Source organism: Caretta caretta, chromosome 8 (assembly GCF_965140235.1).
Source record: "Caretta caretta isolate rCarCar2 chromosome 8, rCarCar1.hap1, whole genome shotgun sequence".
NCBI classification, from domain to species: domain Eukaryota; kingdom Metazoa; phylum Chordata; order Testudines; family Cheloniidae; genus Caretta; species Caretta caretta.
This window is the reverse complement of record NC_134213.1, coordinates 94021160-94045657: the sequence shown is the minus strand read 5'-3', so window position 1 is coordinate 94045657 and position 24498 is coordinate 94021160. Positions and strand designations below refer to the sequence as shown.

Genomic DNA, 24498 nt, shown 5'->3' with positions numbered 1-24498 from the left:
AAGCAATCAGGGCGATAGCATATTAGAACCAAGTGTGTTTCTGATTCCCCTTCTCTCACACTCAGTTTTTAATGTAGTACAAAAACTTCAAAGATTTTATGGGAAGGGATTGGTGGAAAGAAGGAACAATCAGGCCTAACTAACATTCCAAAAACACTAATATCTTCAGGTGGGAAATGCTATATTAAAGTATTATATTTTTAGTTAAATATATCAGTGTAACAGAGCTCCATCTACTGGTGCTTATCAAACTTATGTGAATCACATCATTTTTAGTGCTAATTTGTGCTTCATTGCCAATTCTTAAGTTATTTCAAGAGAAAGGGAACTATTACAAACACATAATACAGCTCTAGGGTTACTTGATACACAATCTTTCAGTGAAAGAACATTCTAAAAATAGCTACCAGGAATACTAACCATGTCTGAGCAACATGTAAACGTGAATAACTTCTCATGGGCAATGACAGTACTGTGCATGAATTCCTTCAACTTAAACAGTTTTCCTAGGAAATTAACTTCTTATTTATTTTGGGGTTTTTAAGATATTGATGTACAAGTGAAGTACATGGTATAAAGCCCTGTGAATAAATACTGCAAACAATTGGGTCTTTAAAACTTAGAACAACAGCCAAATACACATGTAAGTATATATGTACTCAGTGCACACACACAGGATTCATGGTAGTTACAACATATACAGTGGATGAAGAGAGCTTGTCATTTTCATTTCCCAAAGGAGAGGTGTTTCATAATATTGCAGTGAGCTCAGCTGATCATAGCATCAAGACAGATTCAATTTAAAGTACTTCGGTCAACTTGGTTTTAGTTGTTGAGTATTTCAGTTTAAATTGGGTCTTCTAAGATGTTGCTTACTATTTTCTTCTCTCTTCTGAGCAAGTGATCATGGCAAAATAGGACAGGTTATAAAAGATTAAATAGCACACTCTAGCAGTCATACTGAAAACATGGTGCTTGTCAGAAAAATGTCTGGGTAAAAAAATAGAGATTTCTTAGTAAAAAGAAATTATTCCCTATCCGTGTTTCAAGTCAGAGTGAGAAAGATATGCTTTTACTATTTTTTAAAGTCATATTAGCACTGCATAGCTGACAACACTAAGGAAGAGTGAACTGCGTTCTCTTCTGGTTCACATACATACAACTGTTAACTATTACTACAAATGCTGCACTTATTACTTGTTTGCAGTGTTGTTGTAGCCTTATGGTCCCAGGATATGACAGGGAGAAGATGGGCAAAGTAATAACTTTTACTGGACCAATTACTGCCCGTGAAACAAAATACATTTATTACTGGCTACAATGCACGAACCAGAAAAAAAACAGCTTGGATTTTAGATCCAGGATTAAGTGTGCACCAATAGCAGTTAAAACCATTTTTTCTACAAGTATACTGAGCAAATTTGGACCCTAATTCTACTTGTAACTGAGTGAACAGGTCTCTGGGCACGCACAAGAGTCCACTCATGAGAATGGGATTGCAGGATCGGAGTGTTGATGTGCAAGTCAGAGCGACTCAGACTCTACAATTTAAAACATCCTGTACCCAAAACGTCTTAGTTGACACTGTATATATGACTCTTTTAAATCAAGTGTACATCATTTTTAATGTTTTTTGCTCACTTTAATCATTCAAAAGGGGGCAGCGCAACCAGCAAACTTAGTTTCCATTATTTTAGCAGTACTGTCTCACAGTATTTTTTTTTTTTTAAAGTGACGGGAAACATAACACCCAGAACAAAGACACGACGTCTACCACGTACTGCAGTTATACTCGTGGTTCAAGTATTTTGACAAATGATTTTGTTTCTACAAATAACTATTTACAATGTATTTTAGTATAGATATATACAATATGACTTTTTTATAGAGTAACGTATAAAACCACTGAAAACTGCAACAATACTTGATAAAGGAATACTCCAAAATTTAAACTGAGGGAGATGGGAAATCTCTTTTGTGAGCAAGATGTGTAGTCTACAGCTAGAAATACTGAGAGCCATGCAATACTTTCATTTAAGAAAGAGGAGAGAGATGGCATTTCACATTACATGCAATCTAGGGGAAATAAAAGGTCCACAGATTGGATCAATGTGTGCGTGTATACGTATATAAGGATTGCACTGCTTTTAAACTGATGGACTTTACATATCACACTAGAATCCAAAGCCTCTTATCTGCAGATTTACACAGTGCAAAAAGTTCTCTAATATTATTAAGACAATAGGTCTTGAATACAGCCTGGAAGAGTTTCTAGTTATGTATGTCCATGTTTTTTCTAAAATTAGGTTCTGCATTGTCCATTTTGAAATGAAAAGGGACTAAACTCCATTTTAAAAAACACAACAACAGCTGATTTTACCTTCTTGGAAACAGGTATCTACTTGGGATGTGATCCCACAATATTAAAGTTTTGCAATCCTCACTTTTAATTGTTAAAATAGTTTTTTTTTCCCCCTAAGCGCACAGAACAAGATGAAGTTAAGATGTAAATCTGAAATACTTTAAATCGCATTTTTGTTACACAGGGCCAGATAGAAAATTAAAATGTACATTTTATAGGGTGACTAGATCCCATAAACACAGGGATAATCAAAGTTCTTGGTTACTCTCTGTTTTCAAACATCTCAGACATTTTGGCCAAGATATTCTTCACATACAGTGGTAAGTGTACACTCATCAACAGTTTGCCCATGATTCAGGAAGAAATCCACCACTGCATATCCTTCTACAACAATTTACACACCGTGATACAGCCAATAATATGTTTAGAAGTTACGATTTCCGATAACAGTATTTCTCTTGAGATTCAATTACAAATCATTCTGCTTACCTGGCACTAATTTATCTGAATATATAATTGTATGAATGTATAATTGTATCAGAAGCCAATATGAACATTGTAGTTACTTGTTAAATTGCTATTGTAAAGAGACACATGTACACTTCATTTTCTTTTCTGTTATGCAGTTGCGACAAACATTTTTCTGGCGGCTACAATACAGCGCTAGATTTTGCCATATCGCATTAACCTGTGAGAACCAGAAGCTATTGTTTCCATTCGAAACAATGGCAACTGAAAATGACAAATCATGATGATCTGATAGAACAAGATAGCACTGTGTCTCTGTAACATGGAAGATAGAAAGGAAAGAGTGCAACATGCAATAACCAGAACTTATTGTTTCCACTGAAAACAGTGACAACAAGAAGTGACAAATAAGTATGACCTGCTACCCTTATTTCCATGTATTATGGAAGGTGGGGAAGGATATGCCAGAAAAAAATTGTCTGTAGTGGGTCAGAAAGAAACAGAATGGATTAAACTGAGCAGAGAAAAAGTTTAGAGTAGATACCAGGAAAATTAGTATCAACTAGACTATAATCTTTGCAGTGATAGAGTGGTATACATCTCATCTGCAGAATTATGCAAATACAGATGACACAAAGCACTACGGGACAAATTCTTCCCTCTGATGTACACATCTAACTCTCAATACAATGTGTATCTGAGGACAGAATGAAGGCCAAAATTCCATTTTCAAAGACTTAGAGGAGGGACCCTCTCCTTTAGGCACAAAACCAGTGTTCTGTATTTCAGCTTGTCCTTCCCAATGATAGGTTGCTGGCCAACTGATAACCCAAAGTTTGTGATACTATTCGATAATTTTTCAGAATGTAAAAAATAAAAATTTCATATGTAATCAGAAAACATTTGTTAGAGGTTTTCTAAATGTCTTTTAGAACCATTACACTATTTGAAATACTGGATTATGTCCCTATTGTTGTCAACTGAGACAATAACTTTGAAAGAGGAACAATGGATATTAGTCCATACAACTGAAATTTCAACACTGAAAAAGCCATCACACTGGCAATTCATTTGGGGACATGTTCTTATTTTCTTCAGTTGTATTATTCTGCTTCTCACTTTTGTAGCTAGAAAGGAATAAGTTTTCTATCTGAGTCAAGAATTCTTCAGCAATGAAGCAGTTCGTTACCTTGCCCAGAGTCTTCCTCATACACTCCAAAAGCTAGTATAAAAGAAAATTATTATTAAATTCAGAAACACATAACTGCTCAACTTAGAAGTTTCAGTAGAAAAAACTGAAGAAACTGTTTTGTCTTTCTAGCTGATAAATGCTGTAAAAGTAAACCTTGATTCATTTGGCAAGTTTGCAGAAACTATTAATATAAAAAGTGTATACAGAGATTACCATAAAGAAACAGATCAGTGATCCCTTTTAGTCTGGGGCCCTGACTCAGATAGTTCCCTATACCAACTGCTTCAGAGGAAAGCCAAGCACAACTGGATCAACTGTGCTTAAGGGAACAATTATTTCTGACATTAGCTAGTGATCAGTTTGTGTTCAATAATTGGCTATGAAATAATAATCTTTGCAACACAGGACTTGCATTATTCTATAGACAATTATGCACAGGATTCTTCACCATAAATCATACAATAGTTAAATTCAAAAGATCTTTCTGCCAATTCAATTTTAGATTTAAATTGTTTATGAACAGTCATGTTGAGAGAAAAAAATAAATGAGAGTAATTATTGCATGTCTTCTGTTTATATGACTTTTGCTTTGAGCAAATTTTCTGTCTTGTTTATACAATTAATGTTACATATTCAATTATTTAGAACTTCATAAAAATGATTACACTGATTGGAAAACAAATTCTCACGTATGCACGACAAATATGGTGCAACACCATTTTAAGAATAGGATAAAGGACTTAGGAGACTAATTCTCTCAATGTGCAACAACTCTTGTTGACATTAATAGCAGTCAAACAAGCAGAGAAGAGGAAATAATTTGCTTTTTTCCCCCTTTTAATTAAGGTTAAAACTTCAAATATTGCTTTAATCATTGGCCTCAACTCCAAAAATGAAGTCAACAGCAAGTTTGGAAACATAACACAACCTTATTTTCATAGTTATGGTAAATAAAATTATGAGCTGCAATATAAAAGATATTTATTGCAACTGACCTAAAATTGTGATTTTCATAGCTAAGATTATAGATGTTTCAGATTACTCCAAAAGAAATGACAATTTAAAAATTTAAATGCTTACTTTTTGCAAACAGGTCAGGTCAGAATCCCTGTGAAAGATTTTATCCATGGGGACACTGCTATTGGAAGAAATATAAAAAGTCTTGGTTGGATGAAATGGACAAATCTGTTTTCTACTGAAATACTAATAATAAATACATAAAAATTGTAAATTGGCTTATCTTAAAAACAAGTATATTGCAAGCAAACACACACACATACCTAGGAGAGAGCCTGTATTTTTCGATTATCCATCTTGTTTTTTCAAACACTAATTCCCACTGAGGTTCTTCCAACATCTGATGTACTTCAAACTTGTAAGGCAGGCCTGTAAATCATTAAAACATGATTACTCCCTGGTTCCCTTATACCTGCCACTCCTCTTCAAATCTGGAAGCAATCTCCTTCCTTCCTTGCAACTGTTCATAATTTACTTATGCTTGTTGCAGCAACAATAACTTGCAAACCTATTACTTACCAAAACTAAGCAGGTTGAAGTGACACTGTCAGCTAGTTTAAGGCTTCAAATTTAAGTTTGGTAGAAAAACAGTTTTTTTTCATTAAATTATACCACATTTTTGTTTGGGGTTAAACTTTCGAAACAAAATATCTCTGCAAAAGAATAGTAAAACAGCAAAACTAAACATTTTATAATTTATCTCCCCTTTTTTTTATTTTTAAGGTCACATTTCTCATCTCTTGGCTAGTGTCCCAGTGTTCCCTGTGGATTAAACCACATGGGTAATATGTATTCTTTTTTATTCACAAGTAAGGTGTGGTGGCTGATACTATGGTGACGGACTGTTACCTGAGTTTGGGGGGAGGGTAAGAGAGAGTAAGGAAAGTTAAGTTTCTAAGCAAGAAATTCAGTTTTAAAACTTCTAGTTACATTACTGAGGATGGGCACAGATGAACCAACCTAAAAAGCAATATACATAGAATGCAAGAGGATGACTACTAGCCCACAAATCAGTTACCAGATAACCTGAGTGAAGACAGTAAATTCTAGTAAACATTAAAAATAAGCCTTTTCAGGACCACAAGAATATGATGAGCTGATTCGCACACCTTCATTCAAAACCTCAAAGAAAAAGAAGGCAATACCTACAATTTACTATGTGAAAACACCTCAGATTTGAAAAAATGTTCAGTCAGTGCAAAATGGACTTTCAAGAGCAAGAATGTTCATCCACTCAAATAGTTATCACTGATGTGAAACTTCAATTTCTGTCCATTTCCCATGAACTCACATATTTTTGCCACAACAGAACATAGCTGCACCAGAGTTAAATATGAAAAAAAAAAACCCCAATGAATAATGCAATTATTAGAGTGCTTCGCAAACCCTTACGGAATCACTGAGGCATCACATAAGACACAGAAAAATATACTATGTATCTAATATTGTGATTTATTTAATTAACAGGAACAATTGTACAGAAAGAAACAGATTTGTTTTTTAAGACCTGTGTATGAATTATGTTTCTATATGTACTAACTGGGAAGGTGGCCACATAGTTAATATTCCATATAAGATGCCAGTGTTTGATTTCCAAAAGGTTACATTTAAGAAAAATGTATTTACTACTTGTACTATGTCTATTTGCCACCTGAAAACAAGTTGTCTCCACAATTTACGGTAACAAAAAGACGACAACAACTAAGGCCAGGTATCAGTCACGGGCACTTTAGCTCTAAGTCATAGGAAAGTCAAGATGGCAGGACCAGGGTGACTCTATGTGACGCTGTCGGTATGATAATCAAGGAGTACCACAAAAAGGTCATCGACACTCTGCCCACAGCACTGGGAAGCACATTCCAGGTGGTTGGTCTGTCCTCACTACAGGCCATTATAAAACATGAGGGAAGTGTCAGATCTATCTGTCTTCCCCAACACTGCAAGATTCAAGTCCCTGATGTTTGGAGGCAAAGGCTGAGTTAGGGGGCAGCATTTATGAACTGTGGAACAGGAAAAATTAATTCTACTAATGGACTGCTATCCTGTGACTTTGCCTCAGATCAGCAAGGGAGTAAACACAGGAAACAGATCAATTCTTATAGTCCTTGTAATTTTTTTTTTTTACAAAGTGTCTCTAAGTAATTTTTTTAAAAAGGGACATGAGATGAAAATAAATGAAAGGCTAAATGAAAGGTGTCTTCGTGGAATGGGATTCAGATTCTTCTGTGAGGTGTTAGTGGGTTTTTCCATCAACATTTTGCCTCCCTACATGCTATTTATTAGTTATCAAAATATCCAAGTCAAGAATTGATAAATTTAAGGGATACTTACTAGCCAAAAGAATAAACCTACCAATCAGAGTTGATATGTGAGACTGGGTGGAATGGAGCAAACCTGCAAGGTCTATGGGCAACATCCTTATAAGTAGCCCATTCTGTACTGCTGGAAAGGGGAAGAGAGCTGGGATTCCTGCCAAGTTATCAATCCCGTAATCTGTTTAGGACTACATCTTTTCATATTAACCTCTGGCTGATAGGTATGATTAGCGTGAACCCCCTTTGCACACCAAATTCCCAACTGCTGAAAAGGAGCCTCATGTTATTCTACCCCTTCATCAATCTCTCCTCCTTGCTTCTCCACCCCTCTTTCTAGATCTCTGTGATAGGCATGGAGGGAGGAGGACCACCCTATGTCTGCTCATAGTTTTCTGAAGCAGCAGAGTGAAAGTGACATAATTCTTAAGGGTTTCACTGGTGTCCACAGAGTTCTGAATACCAAGAGAGAAACTGACCAGTCTTGATAACTTCACTTGGCTGTGATTTGGGAAACCTATGAGCAGCAACAGAGACAATACATGTCTGTATGCAGCCATGAGGACAACACTAGATCTCTGTATACTTAGAAGTATTCCTTTACAGTCATGAGGTCACAAAATACTAATGGTTTTTTAAAGTGAAAGTGAGATTATGCAGGAACTGATGGTTTAAGCCCCTCCATTTGCCAGGGAAAGCTGCCCAACTTCAGAGATGAGAGAATCCTTCAAACCCTTGTTCAAATGTTGAGAATATAAATGTTCCATCTAAAATCCTGGAGGATCAAGAGGAGTGGGGTAAAAGTAATTAGTTCAGATACTTACGGTATGAGCCATCAGAACTAATTTCATCACTAATAACCAGACAAGTAATCTGGGAATATGGAAGAGGATTATTTCGGTTATAAGGACTTATGATCATTCCAATGAACATTGCCCCACCTCTGGAGAAATAACTCTAAATGAAGGAAAAAATAAAATTGGTAATATATTTTCTAAGTGCAATACAAACTCCTCTTCCGACTATCTTTTATATTAAAAAAACAGAAGGTAAACAATTAAACAATCTCTAAATTAACCACTGTAAGACACTGTAAAGCTAAAAATCGATTTACAACCAAAATGATTTTCAATTGTGAAACCCAGAACCATTACTGCATTAAGCATATTAAATGATAAATACTAGAAATGAAAAGTTTTTTTAACATACACACAAAGAGTACCTGGTATTTAGCCTGCGTGTCAATATCTCGTATCGAAGGGTTGGGGTCAAATGCAGGGTGAGAGTGGTACCACCCAATAACACTGTACCCTCTAACAGCCAAGGTTTCTGAGGCCTGAGTTTGAGACACTGGATCCATCTCACACTGTAGTCCTGTACTGAGACTATTGCATGGTTCTGCTGCACAAATCTGTAAATAACATCCCCATATGTAGAAATGGAAACAGAGTGAAAACATTTAAACCAATCATAAATCAATGTTAAATACTAAATTATTTTATGCAAACGTAGAAGAGATATGACAGCCAGATATTTTTACAAGATCTTAAATTTTGTAATGTCAAGATTACAATAATTAACTTTTCAAATTTCAACTTTTTAATATTAAAGAACAACTAATTCAATAATCTGTAGGACATTAACTCTTGAATACATGTTTTTTAATATAAGGCATTTAACCAATACTTTTAGTGAAATGCAGAATGAACACTGACCCCCCCCACCACCCAAAAAAAAAAAACAACAAAAAAACCCAACAACTTACTTCAACAATTCTATCAGCTTCAGAGTATCTTCCCCCTAACAGGCCTATTACTTCTGCCATAGAAACATGAGCATGCTAAAGATATATAATATGAACACATTACTTAAAATATTTGTTAAAATATCCATTTTCATAACTGCTGCTAATCTTGGATTTACATTATAAAACACTGTCTTCACAGGTTCTTTCACAGTAAGGTTTAGAAGGAAAACTGAGAACAATAAAGACTCTGAAATACTTTGTGTTTCAATTTAAAGTAAATAAATAAAGATTATCTTTGCCACCCATCTAAGTATTAAGTATGTATGAGGTGCTCTTAGTTGGAGAAACTGTCACCATTTAACACCAGGAATGCTGTGTCAAAACTGAGAAGACTTTGGCCTGGCCTGGCATACTTTGTTATTATAAAGGGAATACGCAAATACTGAATCATCTTCTGGAATGCTAGGCAAATAGAGTAATGATCCCAATGGATTCCAAAGTGGCAACATGCACACTGAAGAGATGTTTCTTTTGGAGCAACTGCTATCACAGAAGATGGATATCCTGGGAGAAATGGAACTGCGTACGGATCTGATACTACTCTTATTTAAGTCAGTGACAACTCTCCAGTGACTTCATCTGGAACAAGAATAGGCATTAACAGCCATTCATGTTGGTAGACAACTTTCATAAACTATGGTTATTATTACAGTAAAATATACAGACACAACCCTAAAGAGATGCAGCAGTTTGGGATTTCTCCTGTAGTAGACTCTTACTTTTAGTTCTCAATGGGAAGGAAACTAATGAGAAAAGTGGGGCTATATCAAAATATATACTTCAGTCCATTATAAAACAATGCTTAATCCTTACCAAGTCCATTATTAAAAGTGCTTCTGAAGCCACTTTCACCTGAAATGGTTCCTGAAATGACAAACAATAATGAGTACCAGAGACATCCTGTAAGTAAATAAATGAATGTTCTTGATTATTCATGAATATGTACTTACTCGTTTTTCTTCAGTGAAGAAACAGCAAGGTATCAGCTGAAAGGGATCAAAGGAACTACAAAATGAAAGAAAATTTCTCTAAAGATAAGGACAATCAATGAAAAAAAGTCTTTAAATAAATCACATTTTCTCCCAACAGCTCCTTTTTTGTTGGAATTGCTCATTCCCCCACTCCAGTGACTGCTCCCCAATTACTGGAATTTTGCGATTTACACCCATGAATTTCAATGGTAAAGTTTTGTAATTTACAACTGTGATGTCAGACTTTTAAAAAATCTAGATTGCAAAGCACATATGTCTACATAGTAATGATTCACAACATTTAGGTTTGAATCTATGCAAGCCAATTATTATCTCTATTTCCAAAAGAGATATTGTAGAGCAAACAGCACACAAGAAGAAAACCTTTTTATTTGTCTTGATCCTTTAGAAGGTTTCGCAGGTTTAAGTTTCTCCTCCTCTCTCCTTCTTGCTAGCTCCTCAGCAGAGAGATGCTAAAAAAACAAATTTTATCAGTAATGATTGCCAAGCTCCTTCAAAATACCTAGATTCTGGGCACTAATTTGCACCCTGCCATGCTAGCAGCTTTTGTTATTGGATCACTCATCATGCACTGAAGCAGCCAGAATATACCGTGCAGTGTGAAAATAGTGACAGAGACATTAGGACATAGATCTGTTTTTGCAGGAAGATGGAAGAGACTCTTCCTATCATCCCCCAAGGCTTGATCTAGTCAGAGTTCAAGTAATGGCATCCACATCTCACACAAGCCTTCACTGTCAAATGTATGTGCAAGTACCACCTCCATTATAATCAGCTGGTCAAAACTTTCTCAAAGCAGTTCCTCTTTGGTGCTGAAATTTTCCACATTGTCTCAACCTAAAGATCATTCTTTGCAGGAAATGGTAGATGCAGCAGCCAAAGCCATTGAAACGTTTTAGTTATTAGAGCCCATGCTTGCCTCAATCATGAAGTGTGGCTGTCTTGTGAGTGACATTTTGTACATACATAACTCAATGGCAGAAAAGTGGATTTTGTTTAAACTGCATGTGTTCTCTAGGTTTCAATGAGATCTAATAAACAAATTGAGTTTGAAAGAAAGTTGTTCAGTAATTTTGATGTCATTAATGTCACACATTTTTCTCCACACAGAAAGAGTAGGATTATCTGTTAAGTTTCTCTGCTCATTCTAAGGTTTAGAACACTAGGAGTGTGGATGCACAGTAGACAATTTTCTGTTTAGTCTAAATTGACTTTGAATGTTGATGGCTCTGCGAAGTACTTCAGTGTCTTCTAAACTTGCAAACACTTCAAAAAACTCTGGAAAATCTTACAGTTTGGGATATCATACAATTTTGGGGAGGGGAATGGCGGGGATGGCACTGTTCACATTTCCTGAACTCTATCCCTAGAGGAATAAATACAGGGCTGGAAACCTAAAAGGCCTAAATTTTCTTTCCACCTCAGCTAGCCTTAATAAAGTCACAGTAAACAGTGTAAGAATCAGGACTGAAACCATGACTGCTAGGTCTAGTCAACTAAAACAGTTCTTCCGAGGTACATCACAAACGCTCTATTTTTTCCCCCAAGATAACCACTCACTGAAACTGTTATAAAGCCCCCACTGTCTTAGAGCTAAAAACCCAGGGTAAAGGTGGAAACTGGTCAGTCACACATCTATCACCTCTCTCTTTCTTGTGCAACATATAAAACTCAGTATGTGATGTAAAAAAACTGTGTAACATAGTACATAGTCTTCAGGTTGGTTTATTTTTGAAGTCACTATAAAAGATCTACAAAGCAAGGCAAGCATCAAATAAGTTTTATTTGTTACGAAGAATGTTTAAAATAAGCAATCTGAAAAACATTTTTTTTTTTTTTTTTTAAGATAAACTCATACTCTTATTGTTGACAATTTGGAATAAAGAGCCACCATATTGTAAGGTATAAGCACAAAAGAGCACAAACTCAGCTCCCAGCCTTAACTCTGCTTTTCCAGATTTATGAATGCTTGATATTTCAACCTTAATGTTGAATTAAAGCTACATTTTTTATAAACAAAAGATTTATATGATGTGAAATGAAGAGCAACTTTTCACTGAATGAGAGTAAGACTGATGAAATCTGCAAATTAAAATAAGAAACATTATGGCCATGCCATGACATAGTGTATGCTTTATAGTATAGCTGTACGAGTTTGGGACATGCATACTCAAAAGTACATTCACCATGATATTAGCACAGTTGCCTAACAGTTGCTCCAATATTATTTTCAAATCATGGTTTCAAAAAGAACAAATGTAATTTTAATGCTTATTATGCAATCATTTTTTCTACTGCCTTTGATGAGATACCATCTGATAAATGGTTAGCAAGAACCATATCTACCAGAACAGTTTAAAAATACAAGAGTTACCTCAAATGTCTGTCCTTCTAAATCCTTGGCATCACACCAGTTTCCCCAGGGGTCTCGCACACGCCGTCTTCTTGTACGCTGTAGGAAGAAGATAAAATACTAGTCAAACATCATCAATCCATGCACGTCAAAGCACTGACATTTGCTGAATTTAATCAGCCATAAAATGACATCCAAATGGCCAGTGGCTCATAAGCATTATGACTCCCACAACAATCCCACTGAATAACACAGAACTCTTTACTTTGGTTTATACTCAACAGTTGGCAACCTTTCTAGAAATAAATCCGGAAAGGTTTTCCTTAAGCGGTACAGTAAATACCTGAGTAAAGATCCATGGATCCATCCAGCTAGTACAAACAGCATGGTTTATTATATGTGGACTTGGAAGATTTCTCTCTTTTTTTCCAATTTCAAGAAATATTGATTTTTATTTTTAAATTTTTAAGAGTTTTTATTTTTACAGTTATGGGAAATTGGGCGGTGGGAGGATAGAGTTGGAGTTAGGCCAGCACTGACACTACGTCTACATGGGGCTCCTTGTGTGGCCGAGGGGCCCAAGACACTGAGGCGCTAGGTACCAGGGAGGCCTGGAGAAACAAAGACCCTTAGCTAAGGCTCCAAGGACAATGACGAGCCCCTGGCTGCAGGGAAGGCCACAATTCCTGCCAGAACAGCCCCCGCACTCCTGGTTGCTGAGTGAATGAGTGAGCAGGGCCGTGACAACAGAGCTGTAGGTGGCTCCCTGTGCTGCCACATTACAGGTGACACCCATTCCCTGCAGGCGCATGGTGTGGGGAAGGCTGCGGTCATGGCAGGGCAGAGCAGAAACACCCAGACAGGACCACAAGGGGAGGTGGAAGATGAGCTGCCAGCTACAAGGAAACCATACTGTTGCCAAACGGCCCTGCCCCCAAGCAGGACTTCAGCCTTCCCTGCACCTGCAGGGATCAAGCATCATCAGCCATGCAAGAAGCTCTCTGCAGCTTCGCTGTCAAGACCCACTCACTCCCATAACAGCACCACTGCAGAAGGCTCAATCTATGGTGCCACAGACCCAATACTACCCAATTCCTGCAAGCACAAGGTGCAGGAGCGGGAGGCTGCACTTGCATCAGCTGTTACTTATGGATATTTTTTTCATCAATTTCAGTGTGTCAGCTGAAATCAACATTTATGGACATCAATTTAAATCGAATACTGCCAAGACTAAGTACACTGGTAAATAATTGCAAATCGTGATGCAAACAGTATTGAGTCTGGCTCATGCTTTCTGCATAACATTTTTTATTTCATATATGGATTTTCTTTTCTGTCAATAGAATAGTAATTAGGACAGGTCTGACAAAGAGTAACACTGGTGCTAAAGCAGACACTTGACTCAAAGAACGCTCAGGAAAGTGATTGAAGCTGAATGGGTTAAGAAGAAATTCAGAGAGATGCCCTGTATCGAAAGTGAAAGTTGAAGAGGCCCTATCACTGACACATGCAACTTTTTATTTTCATCTTACCATGGACTGCAAACGCTGAGCAAGCTGGTATGCTTCTATGGTGTCTTTGCCTTCTTTGGATCGTGTTTTGTCAGCGGGTTGTGGTCTGTTATACACAGCCTGTTCTATAGGAATGCAGAGCGCACACGTTATTTCCCACTAATCCTGGTAAATAAAAATTCCATATTTAATAAAAATCTCAACGAGGAGGTATTACTCTATGATAAAGCAATAGTATAGTTATCTGGTCCTCACTCAGCAGCATACCAACTTTAAGAAAGGAAAACTTTGTTCTTATCTGTGATTTTTCTAAGACCCACCGTGTCCAGCAGTCTGTACGGTGCGGCATTCTCCCTCCTCCAAAGGTTGGAGGCAGAACAAAGATTCACGCACAGCTAGGGGCCAAGATCACCACCTGTGGAGAATCCCAGAATGATGGCTTCCAAAGCTGAAAATTACTAGCTGTGGGGCCAATATGAGTCAATCAAGAGTATGGTGGCCTTTTCCTTTAGTATCTTTTTTCTCATCCTTGCCAGTAGAGGTACGTGGAGAAAGCCATAAAGTAAGCATTAGGGCCACCTTTGAGACAGAACATTGATTCCTTCCCTTGAGGCAAAGATCTGTGATTGGAGCCTGAACTTTTTCTACACCTCCTGAAATAGAGAAAGATTCAAGCTCCAGGTCCTTCCTACTGAGCCTTTATGTGGATAGCTTAGAGGGGGGAAGATAACTCTCTGACAAAGTCAACAGATGTATCACTTCCTTGTGGACGGAGGAAGATTTAGTTCCTTGTTGGCTGATATGTGCAACTGTAGTGGTGTCATCAGCTGTGAGATACACAATGCTGGTGGACTGGCTTTTAAAAGTAGAGGAGGGTTAGCCTGATGATCCTGAGCTCTAGCTCATTTATATACCTTTTCTTCTCCAAACTGGACAAAGTCCCGTGAGCCACTGTCCTGTTGAGGAATGCTCCCCATGTATGAAAGTTTGCTGTGATGGTGATCATGAATTTCACCAGTTCTGATACTGGACACACTGTTGGAATCTTAAAGGATGATTCAGTCCACCACTTGAGGGAGGAAGCGATTCACTTTGGAACTGAGATTCTCTGTTTCTGATTGATTGCAATTTCTTCCTATGATAAGAGAAAATCATCTAAGCTTCCTTAGATGAAATCTGGTCTGCTGTAGAGTATCTACACATGGAACTAGCATACTGAGGAGCTGTATCAAGGACTTCTAGGGATGTCTGATGACCACATGACACTTAGTGAATTAAAGAGGTCTCCTGTTGTCTCTCCTCTGAAATGGTATCTATGATCACTCCTAAAAGCAAAAGTCACTGAAATAGCTAGAGAAGAGTCTTCTGCATGTTCATCAGAAACCCATTGTCCCAGATGCAGATTACAATCTCCTGTAGATGCTGAAGGGCGATCTGATAGTCTCCTTTTCAGGTACTTGTCCAAAGCAGGGAGAAACATATACCCCCTTTCTCTGAGAATGCAAGACCACCAGGATCTTTGTGAAGACTCGTGGGGCTGACATTAGTAAGAATGGGGGGAGCCCTGTACTGAAAATGCTTCCCATTATAACAGAAGGGCAGAAATTTCCAGTGACTCGCCCTGATTATCACATGAAGGTAAGCCTCCTTGAGATTTACTGAAGTCATTAAATACTGGAGCGATAGAGTTGTAATGATAGACTTTAGTGTTTTCAATCAGAACTTCAGAGACCTGGTGGATTTGCTGAAGGATTTGAGATCTAAGATGGCTCATGTCCCCATTCTTTAGGGTCACTAAGAGTACCAAGTACACCCCATAAAATCTGTCTTGTTGGTTCCAGCTATACCGCCCTAATGCCAAGAAGGCTTTTACTTTTTGGTGTTTGGTAAAGTTGTTTGATCTGGGAAATTTGAATGTATCTCTGGGGAACTGCTAAGTTTGATGGCATAACCCTGTAGAATTGCCTGTAGCATTCATTTGTCCAAAGTACATGTCTCCCATATCTGGGTAAATTTCTGAAGCCTCTTGCCAAGTTAAGAGGTCTTCTTGGAAGTGGGGCCCCAGACATGGTCTGAAGCAAACCTTGCTTAGAAACCCATAGTTCTAGGAGTCTCCAGTTAGTCAAATTCAAGACGTTTTTGCTAGTCCAATCCTGAAGGCTTTGCTACAACAAGGAGACCCCATGTTTGCCCAGGAGTGGAGGCAGAGAACTCAAGTTATCCACAAAGAGGCTGTCCTGGCCCCAATCTTTGTTCTGCCATCAACCAACAGAGTGAGGAGGAACATTGCATGGTACAGACTGTAGGACATGAGGAGGGGCTTTGAGAATTATGTACATTCACGCACAAGACACCTGTGGTTCCTTCAAACTATATACCAGGTTAGCTAAAGAAACAGGTTAAACTGCTAGTTTTCAATAAGTTATGCTTCTCCCATCTTATGAGAAAGTGCAGTCAATAAATAAAATCCGTACTTGAAGACACCAAGTATTTTGAAAATTTAAAAGCAAATCAAAAGCACAATTTATTTTCTTTCAGAAGGTCTATAATCTTAGAGCCAGAGTCTGCAACCTTGATACCTACTAGTACCTACTCTTACAAGTAGCCCATTAGGATTTACATGATGACAGGGTTGGGAGGTCAAACAGGTCACAACGCCATTATGTGAGGTATCTGCCCCAAAGAGCTTACATGAAACAAGGGTGACTGGAGACTTCAGAGAAAAAGGGAGATGGAATGAAGACTACCCACATGTATAGTTTTGATTGGACTGAATGCAGAAGGTACTCAGCAATGAATTTAACTCGAAAAATTCTTTTGAAAAATATAATTTTTTCTCTCCCTTGATTTTTATATCTCATGTAACATACACAGCTTATCAAAATGGTTTCTGACCAATTACAGATATTGTTAACATCGTGGTTATAATTTGAATGGATGCAGATTAAAATGTTTTTTTTTACCACAACCAAAGTTAATTGCTCCTATTAACTCCAGGTACGTGTGTATCCGTCCAATACAGTTAACATCACCACAGTTCTTAAGGCCTGGCCGTACTGAAGTCTTATTCAGGTATTTAGGTTTACATCGCTCCCTAAAATAAACCATAGAACATTTTCAAACAAAAAGAAAATGAATCAGTAAAAAGAATAAAAAATAGCTTAATTGTCCTGTGAAGCCATTTGAATTTCCTTGTATTTTTTCTACAGGAATTATTGGAAGATTCTGACTATTTAACATGTGTAGCACTCTGACAAAGAATGCTAGTGGTATCAGGCTTATAATCACCCCCAAAAAGCTACTCATGAAGTAGGATTGTACTGTTTGAGTGGTTGTTTTCTAAAGTACACTCTATGAAAAACAAAATATGGAATAGTCAGAGTATTCATACAGATATCTAAGTTTAATAAAAAAATGCAAATTTATGATGGTGTTTGAGGCTGTGCAGATTTATTCAAATACATGCATAGGGAAAAAGATATCCCCACACAGCATAAAATATAAGCCCTGGAAATGAATGGTGCCAGGGAGCAGCAAGTTATTGAAATGAAATGATCTTGTTAAAATAAAATACTTGTGTCCATTCCGTGTCACATGTTCTACTGTATTAAACAATTATTTTAGTAACTGCATAAACAACTTGTAGGTTAATGTGGGATAATCCTGTTTTTTATCTTTCATGCACATTTACTGCTTTGAAGTCTGTCAAAAATTTCCCTAGAAATATGGGAGCTTACAACTACTCCAGAACTAGTGAATAGGTTATCAATTTATAAGGCAATTAAACTAGAGCTGAGAGAATATTGTAATATTTTTAAAGTGAGTACAGTTAAACTCAGAAAACAAAACTACAGGAGAACAAATTGCACGGCAAATTAGCCTGTCATAGTAAAAACATGGGTTCCTTAAAATGGTTTCATGAAGATAAACTGTACAATATTCAAGACTCTGAATAGTGCTCCCTGTTGAGAAGAACCCATTTTAAAAATGGTTTTGATTATCACTTTTTGCTCTAACATAGCCACTTAAGAGTTTCTATTTCTATAAATTCTATAAATTCAGTCTCCTACCTGTCCCAGACTGAAGAACGGACACACATTACCGACATCACTAGAGAACAACTTGCGTGGGAATTTTATGTAAGGTCTGAAGGACAGGATCCAGAATATAGAAGACATATACCAGACCCATGAATATATTGTGATATGCATCCCATCTACATACCATTACTGTGTGATAATAACTGCAAAGTAGTGCACTAACCAGTATTACTCTATTTTCTCTTTCCTCTTTTGGTGTAATACGCTAAATTGACAAAACTGGAGAAAGAATTCTAGAATAAATTCTAGCCATGTGTTTTGAAAATGGACACCCATTTTCATAATGCTCCAAAACTTTTTAATTGTTGAAATGTAGAATGTTCCTTTATATTTAAGAAAAAAGGGAAGAGGGGAGGGATACCCCATCCACAGCCAATGCTGTTACTTCTCAATCTTGTGAAAACAGCTAAAATATCAGAATTTTGGCAGCATTCTGAGCTAGGCCATGAATTCCATGACTGTTCTAACTGCATCAAAACAGCACATCAGCAGCCTTAATCACATATGTTATAAAATGAAATCAATTTATCTTACCACTGATCTAAAATGTAATTTCTAATTTTCAGATAGCGCTCTGGTGTTTTGGCCTGACGTCCCTCAAAAAATTCTGGAATAGCTTGCTTTTCTTCTCCCAGAATGATATTTCTATCAATTTCCACTTCTTGATCAGGTGGCTTAAGCTCCTCTGCTTCTTCTTGATTTTCTTCATCCAATTGGCAAGAAGGATGGAAAAGCATTTCATTATTAACTAAGTCCTTCTGCTCTTCATTAAGTTCTTGATCAACTAATTGCTTGGTGTCATCAAAGGTCCCTTTCCTGTCTTGCTCACTTTTCTCTGTAAATTCATTAAATTGCAGATAAACTGATTTCACAGATTCATCACCATTCACGCTCTGTTTCTCAGAGCATGTGGCTGCAATGTCTGGAAACTCCAGTGCTTCTACCTTGCCTTGCTCGGCCTTTTGAAAGTTGTCTTCTGCAAACTGGGGAATTGCAAAATTGTATCCAGCAGACCAAAAAGTGTGTTCTCTTCCTCTGGTTTCTTGAATTGGACTCTTCGGAATATCAGTTAATTTAGATTTGCCAGGTTCCGGTGGGGGTGCATGAGAAAGCAGCTCATCCATTTCATCCGTAATATCTACTTCTTCATCATCCGATAGCTTTTCAATTTTCACTACATTCAGGTTGGGGTCTGCACGGCCCCTCAGGTTTGCCGGTGCCCATGCCACCACCTTCTCTCCTTCATCCTTAACAGGAAGACTATTACTGCTATACTGACTTGGTTCCTCTTTTTCAGAGTCATCAGTTTTTGCCTTAAAGTATAAATGGATTATAAGAAAAATTAAGCATACCCCAATAATGAAGTTTAAATGTAAAAGAACACTATTAAAATCAATGGCATAATCAATTTGGTTCAGTCTAGAGGGATCATTAAGTTTTATGTATTAATTTACAAAGCTTGCCTTTGTCAAATTGGGTCCAACGTTCAGTTTTCATGATGTTCTCCTTCAAAGGGCAGTCCTATATTTCATTATTTTATACTTATATATATAAAAAAGGGATTAAGACAGGACTGACTGGCAAAGCTTCCAGAATTGTGGACATCTAACATTACAGTTAGCATTCATCAGCTAATTCATCTTCTCTCAGCCCATTTTACTTATAAGAAACTATACATTAAGGAAATCATCTTCAGGTTTTTCTTACTGATTTTTGTTTTAAAAAGTAAAACATTGAAAAAATGCAGACTTTAAGGAACTTATGCAGCATTATAGATGTGCATGACACTTTATATTCAAAATAAGACCGGTCCAAAGGATATTAATGTATGTATTTATTAGGAGCTAAAATACACACAATTGTCTTTTAAAAAAAGGTCCCAGAAGAGTTCAACTGGCAGTCGGAAATTACATTACACTGGACAGTTGCAACTTCTAAGTAGTCAGAGGCCAATCTGTTTTCAGTCTAGCAATATACTCCAAGTATGTGGGTGTCCAATAAAACAAACCATATTGTTTATTGCTTGTCAGAGCATTTAAAATTCCCAACAAGATTACAATAATTCCAAACCAAGTCAAATTTCAGATTTAAAAATCAGCAGATAAGCAATATTTCAATGATAATGTCCCATAAATGCATGTTTGCATTCAAAATATATGATAGGAGCATACTTGCCTCACTGCCTTTTTTACTAACAGAAAATGACATTTCATGTTTACCTTGTTCTTAAAGTATTGCCTGGCATAGCTCTTTACTTGTAGAACAGTGCGACTTCCAATCAACTTGGCAATTTTTGTCCATCTTCGGCCAAATTTAGCCTAGTGTGACAAAACGAATTAAAATCAACCAATCTTTTCTACATCTAGGTATCATTCTTTATGCAAGAAGAAAGTTTTACAGAAGTAATTATTTATTAGAAATAAAAAATACTACTCGATCCTTGCGAAAAGTCCCATTACCTAGACACTGGACAGCCAGAAATTATGTTTAAGCAGTAAGTGTTATTAATTCACTGCCCCGATCTTGAAAGCACTGAAAAACATACTGCTTACTACCTTGAGGAGTCCCATTGAAGCTAATTAAGCATTTGCAGGACTGGGTCATGCATTTGTGTAATACTGTAGTCTGCATTCCACTCTTGCACACAAAAGAGCTCAACTTACTCGAAGTCTGAACCACAACTTAAATCTGCATCTAAGTTGCTTAAATTAAAAGTTTCCTCAGAGAGGCGCTCACAGCATACAATAGCTTGCTACAAAATCAACTGACCTTTTTCCCTTTTAAGAGTTAAATACTGAATTATAGAAGTCTCATTAAATTAAAGCACTACTCTAAATTTAAATAAGCCTTTTGGAACTCTGGTCCTGCTCCTTCCAAACAGGTCCACAGTTGAACATACCCACCTCATGCCATTTCTTAACTACACTGTATATAAAAAGTAAAAACCCAAAAGTTCATGTATGTGACATCCATTCCAAATCCTCTGAATGAATAAAAGACCAGATTTAGACTCTGATCTCGCAAAGATTTATGCACATGCTTAATTTTATGCACTTAGTGTCCCACCAAAGTCAATGGAACTACTCACAGAATTAAGAATATACGTTGAGTTTCTGCAGGATCGGGGTCTTTAATTATGCACAAAAGGCAATGCTAATGCAACCTCAAGATTAAGATTTTTCAAACTTTAAAATATGGTTCTACTTGAAAACGATTAAAAGCTGCATTGGGGGAAATCAAAATTTATTGTGGCCCCATGTCAAATGTGCTCATTTTAAAGTGAAAAGACTATTTTTCCTAACTGCCAGTCCAACACATTTACCCCAGGTTCTAAAAGTCAAACTCGGTTCTTTCCTTTACATACATTACCACCTATAACAGATAGATATACAGCAGACCTAATTCCGCCCATGCCAAATTCTTCCATTGAGTCTAAATGCAAATTGACACATATGTATCTGTGCTAGACTGAGGGTGTTATAATATCAGATGAGTGAATCTAATCAGGAAGGCTGCATTGGTTCACGTTAAAGGTGAATGCTTACTATGAAGCTAAGTCCCCAACAACGTTCCCTCTAATTTTTTCCACTCATGTACGGAATAAATTTTGTTATGTGCACCAAGGTAATGTGCGGACGTGCACCACCAGTAGAAACAAAAAACCTAGATATAATATATATTTTTTAAAAGTTACCAATAGGGATAACTACTCCAGCCAGGACAAGACAGGCATTTTAGAATTCACTACTCAAAGAATTCAATTTAAGTGTAAGAGAGAAATAAAAATTATGAAATGTACAGACCAGTCAAAAAACTAAAATAACACACTTTGAAAGACTATAATTACAGAGAATATATGTGTACTGCAGGAAGTACCAAGAAGTAACAACAACAGGTGTGTGACATAGACTGTGCGTGCTGACTGCTAGGGAAGTTTCTGAAAGACTCCCGTACACAGTTTCTCTTTAAGGCACTCACTGAAAGCTCTCCTCCTCCTGAACCATGTCTCCCCTCCCCCACTCTGCAGAAATGGGGTACATGGGCAGGGGGAGAGACAGTGTGAGTGAGTAAGTGAGTGTGTGTGTGTGCTGGCTGCTGCAGAAGTCTCTGAGAGACGTGTGCTGTCTCTTTAAGGCACTCACTCACCTGAAGGCTTGTTCAGACCTCAGAGCTGCTGTAAGTTCTGAGCCCTGTCCCCTCTACCCTGCTCTGTGGAGTTGGGGTACAGGGGCTGGGGGATACCCTGACATAAGCACCTTCCTTCCCCCCCACTCTGCACAGCCAGCAGGAGGGTCCCAGGAGCAGCTGCAGGAGCAATGTGGCTGCAAAGCAGTGGGGGTGGAGGGGCACCTGAATACAAGCTGCTGACTGGAAGTGCCTGGCTCTGCTAATCAACTGCATGGCACTTGAATCTCTCCTGGGCAGATGTCCAACTGCACAACTTACAGGGAACACAGGCCCCCAGTTATTCAAGAAGCTCCCCATTAGAGGACCCAGGCACCGTTGCAGGTCTGGGGTCTAAAGTTCCCATGTAGGGAGGCATAATACTTTGCATCCATCTAAATACTGTTTAAGTAGTATTACTTTCAATATTCTATAGCAATATGATCTTCAAAGTCAAAGTAGGCCCATTAAAAAGCCATGTCCACTACAACATTCAAAGGCACTGCTTGTAAAGGGCTGTTTGCTTGACAAAATACAACTTTCTATACCCCGCTATTTTAGTTGGAGATGTTTAAAAGAAAGTTACAAGAGTTAGAATTTTTTTAATGGCGAAAATTTATTTTTTACATTGTCTTTATAAGAAAAAATTGATTCAATATTTTTTCTCAAACTTTCAAGACAATATTAATGTTTTGAAGAAACCAGGGCTGAAAAACTTTCACCTGTCAGGCTGATGTTTGCTAAAGTTATGAACAACATGAGATTAGAATAGAAATGCTACAGCAGCCTTTACTTTAGCTGCTGTTAGTGCACCTTCTATTATATTACATATATACAAGCTTTCAAAAGAAAAGCATGCTTACAAAAATCATTAGACGTAATCATTGCAATGACACTACAAGGACACAACTTGCAATCATCCATCCAAGTAGTAATTAAAACTAATTCTGACGTGTTTTACATGTCAGATTAGATATATCATCCAAAAAACAGCAAAGCCCTCTGTTTTCAAGCAATGAGCTAGCAAAGCCTTGTTAAAATCAATGAGACTGTGAAGGTCCAGGGATTCACCCACCTGGATCTCCTCGTATTGTCAGGGGCCTGTGTCTGTTTACTGTCGTTTTTTCGCAGAGCAATAGGTAAGAGAAAAATAGTTTTAGAAAATCTGACTGGAAGTCACAAAAATTAGCAGGACGATTCAGGGATTGGTGTATTTATTACATATGTTATAGTAATGTCTAGAGGCAACAACCAGGCTGGGGTCCCACTGTGTTGTACTCTTTACCAACATATAAAAAAAAGCTCCAAAGAGCGTATATTAGTGTCTGAGGAAAAAAATCAGTTTTTTCAGTTTACTAGATTTCAAGGCACCCCTTCATGTTTGACACTTCCTTTGTAAACTACAGCACTGCTATTGTAACACTGCAATAGACAAATCAGTAGCCCGTGGGACAGTCTAAGGCCCAAATCCTGCAACTGGATCTGGGCAGGCAGACCCTTGTGGACAAACCAAGCTGTGTTGATTTCGATGGAGATTCACAAGCTATGTGACTGTGTGACCAAGGTCTAAGTGTGCCTGATTTACTATTCCACTGTTAGCAATTGGAAATTATTTTTAACAAGTTAAAAATGAAAAATTAGCAACTTAGTGCGCTGCAATTATTTTTATTTTGCAATGAGAACTCCATTCATTTTTTATGAAAAAGGGTTAATATTGCATTTTTTTTTAAATTAAGCTAGTTTTTTTGGTTTGTTTTTTACAGAAAACTGAACACTGAAAAATACAATATTTACCAGTCCTTGTTCAAATAGCTCTTTTTCTTCGATTGTCCACTTTAGTGAGCAGCTAGCTGATTTTGTCGGTGAGCGAACCCTAAAAGAATAAGAAAATGGAAGTGCCTTTTTAATGAATGTGCATCTCCAAAAGATTGCAACAATTTCTGAAATGTGGATTATATTTCTTCAATGGAAACTTATAGGATTTGTTTTAAACGTTTATACTCTTGATGAGAGAACTAATTCTTCCAGGTTTTTGTATTACAGAAGCTAATTCAAGGCAGCACAACACCCATCCACAACTTATTTTGCAGAGGTTGGGTGGAGGGGAGAATGTGGGGGACACATGCAACAAGGAAACTGCAAGCACTAGGAAGCCAACTGTAATTGTTCTTTTTTGTGATGTGGACATGTGTCCTTCAGAAATCCAATTAATTTAATACA

The 24498-nt window shown here is 37.3% G+C and overlaps 1 protein-coding gene across 6 annotated transcripts in view; it reads right to left on the bottom strand.

Annotated features, from left to right (window-relative positions):
• The window catches only part of LOC125640909 (histone H2A deubiquitinase MYSM1), a 40839-nt gene that overhangs the window by 10826 nt on the left and 5515 nt on the right, over positions 1 to 24498 (bottom strand). For 3 of the 6 annotated variants that reach the window (XM_048860026.2, XM_048860031.2, XM_048860030.2), the window contains 15 exons: positions 24073 to 24151; positions 20334 to 20432; positions 18649 to 19427; positions 16978 to 17108; positions 14036 to 14139; positions 12525 to 12602; positions 10514 to 10602; positions 10109 to 10163; positions 9972 to 10022; positions 9117 to 9191; positions 8574 to 8762; positions 8176 to 8308; positions 5303 to 5408; positions 5103 to 5160; positions 4020 to 4052 (listed from right to left, as the gene is read on the bottom strand). In XM_048860026.2, coding sequence (XP_048715983.2) covers positions 4020 to 4052; positions 5103 to 5160; positions 5303 to 5408; positions 8176 to 8308; positions 8574 to 8762; positions 9117 to 9191; positions 9972 to 10022; positions 10109 to 10163; positions 10514 to 10602; positions 12525 to 12602; positions 14036 to 14139; positions 16978 to 17108; positions 18649 to 19427; positions 20334 to 20432; positions 24073 to 24151 — 2059 coding nt within the window. The other 3 variants (XM_048860027.2, XM_048860029.2, XM_048860037.2) reach the window with 3 other exon arrangements.